Source organism: Notothenia coriiceps, unplaced genomic scaffold, assembly GCF_000735185.1.
Source record: "Notothenia coriiceps isolate Sejong01 unplaced genomic scaffold, NC01 NC01_scaffold00028445, whole genome shotgun sequence".
In the NCBI taxonomy this organism is placed as follows: Eukaryota; Metazoa; Chordata; class Actinopteri; order Perciformes; family Nototheniidae; genus Notothenia; species Notothenia coriiceps.
In genome coordinates, this window is record NW_011361146.1 from 32,413 (window position 1) to 35,891 (window position 3,479).

Sequence of the window (3,479 nt, forward strand, 5' to 3'; positions counted from 1 at the left end):
AACTTTAGTTACATTTCTATGACTTTTCCAAAACTCTGGGAAAAATATTGTTTTCCATGACTTTTCCAGGGCCTGGAATTAGCATTTCGAATTTCCATGACTTTTCCAGGTTTTAAAAGTCATGGAGTACTTATAACATATAATAAGTGTAGCATTGTAGAATGAAGTGAGGTATATAACAGTAGTCAAATTATTATTATTGCACATATTTACGTAAAGATTCTTGTTACAGTAATGGATGGACTAACTAGGAGTAGCATCCATTAGTAATAATAATATTACATATTGCACATAGTGTTGTTTTAGGACAGTGGTGTCATAGTCTTTGTTTTTTACATTATTGCACATTGGTGCTAACAGAGGTGTTAATAGTAATTTTTGATTAGAAGAAGCAGGAATAACGTGAAAGATCAAATGTAGAAAAGATAATGTGTAATGTGAGAGTCAGTTCCTCCAGCACAGTAACTGGATTGTCTTTGAGAATAATCCAAAGACTAAACAGGTATTAAAAAGGGTACTTTGTGTAAACCTGGTTCTATGGTGATGGCCATCCCCGGCTGCAGAGGTTGTGAGCGGGACAGCTCAGGAGTGTCGTGGACGTCCATCCCCAGGTAATGTCCAATGTGGTGGGGGCAGTACCGCCGTGCAGCCTGGGTAAACACATGTAAAGCTTGATACAGTTGCATAAAGGTTGGTCATTGTATAGTCCAAGACCAGACCTGATTTGCTTCTAAACATTAAGGAAGTGAAATTAATGGGGGGTTACTGTCATGAGTGAGTCTTGTCAAATCACTTTTTAACGACACCAAAGAGCACAAATGAATCAAGAAAGCATCTAAACAAGAACATTACAAAAGGTGAGCACAAATTCCAACAATGGGGAATCATATTTGATCTCTTTTGCACTATGTATGAATGTGTTAGAATCAAAAGTGTGTACTTGAATTTCAAAATAATCATTGTTGAATGTTTAAGTCACAGTTTACCAAAATGTTTGACTTGGGTTAAGCTTTGAATTAGCTTTTGTCTAAGGCTAAAGGCACAAAGTAGGCTTTTTTCTGTGGTTCTACATCGACAGTCTACAAATCCTCAGCCATGCTCACAATGACCATGCTAACCTGCTGATGTTTACAGGTGTAATGTTTTCTATGTTCATCATCTTAGTTTACACTGTTAGCATTTGCTAATCAGCACTTAACACACAGTTGACCTGGCAGTTATGGGATTTGATCAGTTAAGCAGCAATTGAGTCATAAACAAAGGAATTAGACAAATTGAATGTTGGACCTTACAACAGTTGTTACAATTCATAATTGAATCAGGAAAATATTTCTATTAACATTTTGCAATTGAAAAAGACTGTATATGTCACGTGTGCATGTGGCTGTGAATAAAAGGTTTATAGAGTAAAATATGATCTTGTGCTTCTTATTCAACAGAGGCCTTATATTCAACTTAAAGGGGACCTATCATGCAAAATGCACTTTTGTACGTCTTTTCTACATGAATATGTGTCCCCGGTGTTTCAGGGAACTCACCAAGTGTCAGAAAACACAACCCTCTCTATTTTCCTCCATACCCAAATCTCTTAAAAAGGGGCTGCAACGGATCTGATACAGACTGATCCAGATTTGAACACTTCTATGACGTCACAGAAGTGGCGCTACGGCTATTGGGCCAACTCCACCAATCAGGAGGAGACAGCCACGGACATTGCCGTTGGAAAGCGCTGGAGACGCTGTAGTACATATGCCAGGCCTGTAGATGGTGCTGTTCTCACAGAATCAGCCCATGCAAAGACAGTGTTAAATTGAGCAAAATGAGGAATGGCTAAAATGCATGATCTGTTTGGTATTTTGAAAAATAAAAAGTATAAATATGCCTTATATAGGTATGGTCCTACACTATATTATTCAAATATAGCATGATAGGTCCACTTTAAGGAGCAGCTGAATATTTGTATCTGGAAAACATAACTTTGTTGTATAGTTAATCATCTGCTACTCATCCTGAGAATTGTATTACTTGCAGCAGCTTTGTTTTACAAAAACAAAACAAGCACAATTTGCTTCTTTTTTTCCAACAGAATTGCTCTTCATACTGGATAAAGCATCATGTTTACCAGCCAGACTCCATGCCATTTCAATTTCTCTGATTCTTACCTTCAGTACATCAGCCTCACTGCTGCTGGCCTTCACGACGCCGAGCCTCCTGAGCTGCCGCCCCAGCAGAGCCAGCATGCTGCTGTAGATGTGATCCAGACTGACGCCCGGCGAACACATGGACAGACAGGAGCGCTGCACCTCCAGCACCGCCTCGTACAGCTCCGCCTGCGCAGGGCTGAACCTATGGGGAGTAGGTATTTCACTTAAATCAATTCTGTATAAGTGAACTCAACTCCACACCATGTATAACACAAGTCGAGTCATATATATTTCATGCAAAGATGTTACATATTATATATTTAAGTGTGTGTTTGTTGTTGTCATCAGAATACTTCTTAAAAACACCTTTTAAAAAGGTTCCCAAATGTAGAGACATAAAATAATAATAATATCCACCTATAAGATACAAAAATAAAGCAAAGCTAAGCGTAATTAAGGTTTAAGAAACAGAGGGTGAGTTCTGATGTAGGGATCAGATGGATTTCAGGTAAAGCTCTGCCTTTAGAAAACAAACATAGTGAAGGATTTGTTTAATTGCTTATTTTGACAAACTTACTTTCCATTCACTGGCCATGTCCGAGTGATATCACTGACGTAACCAAAGTATTCACAGCCTCCATCGAGCAGCACCATCTCACCATCCTAACGGAGGAGAGCAGAGTCAATAAAGCTGTTCAGTTATTACTGTATATAAATAATAACATGCTACACCTTCCTTTTACCTTGATGATCTGGTTGTTGTTGATGTAGTGCAGAGTGTTGGCTCGGTTTCCCCCGGCAACGACAGGCGGGTAGGCCAGGAAGTTGGCGCCATGGATCCGATTCTCGAAATCAAACTGGAAGGATGAAATCACCTTGTGAGCTTCATGTTAGCTGTCCGACTAAATGAAACTGCTCCATGCTGCCAACTTCCATTTATTTACCTGATTCTTTGGTATATTTTAGTTGAATTTGCACTTTTTTAAATAATAATTATCCTGTTATTGCACTTGATTGTAAAGCAATTCAAACTACACTTCCTGTACGAAATGTGTTCTATCAATAAAATAAATGAATAGAGTTTATTATAGACCTTTTTTTATTTGAAAAAGGTATAGCTTAATGGCATATTGTGTAATTCCATTTAATTTGCAGTTCGGACAAAACAAAGCTTTAAAAACAAACCACAGTAACTGCACTGTTACCTACCAGGTCAAGTCAAAGCTAGCTCGTGCCATAACAATGAATACATCTAAATAATTGATGTGCAGTGTTTCCCCTATATGTTTTCAGCAGCGGCGCTGCGCCGCTGCTGAAATATGCGCGCCGCTGCTA

The 3,479-nt window shown here is 38.7% G+C and overlaps 1 protein-coding gene across 1 annotated transcript in view; it reads right to left on the minus strand.

Moving 5' to 3' along the window:
* xpnpep3 (X-prolyl aminopeptidase 3, mitochondrial) overlaps nt 1-3,479 on the minus strand; it is a 9,889-nt gene that overhangs the window by 1,710 nt on the left and 4,700 nt on the right. The window contains exons 7-10 of the mRNA XM_010785955.1: nt 2,888-3,001; nt 2,722-2,807; nt 2,163-2,346; nt 530-650 (exon numbers count right to left, since the gene is read on the minus strand). Coding sequence (XP_010784257.1) covers nt 530-650; nt 2,163-2,346; nt 2,722-2,807; nt 2,888-3,001 — 505 coding nt within the window. The remainder of the gene's footprint in view (nt 1-529; nt 651-2,162; nt 2,347-2,721; nt 2,808-2,887; nt 3,002-3,479) is intronic.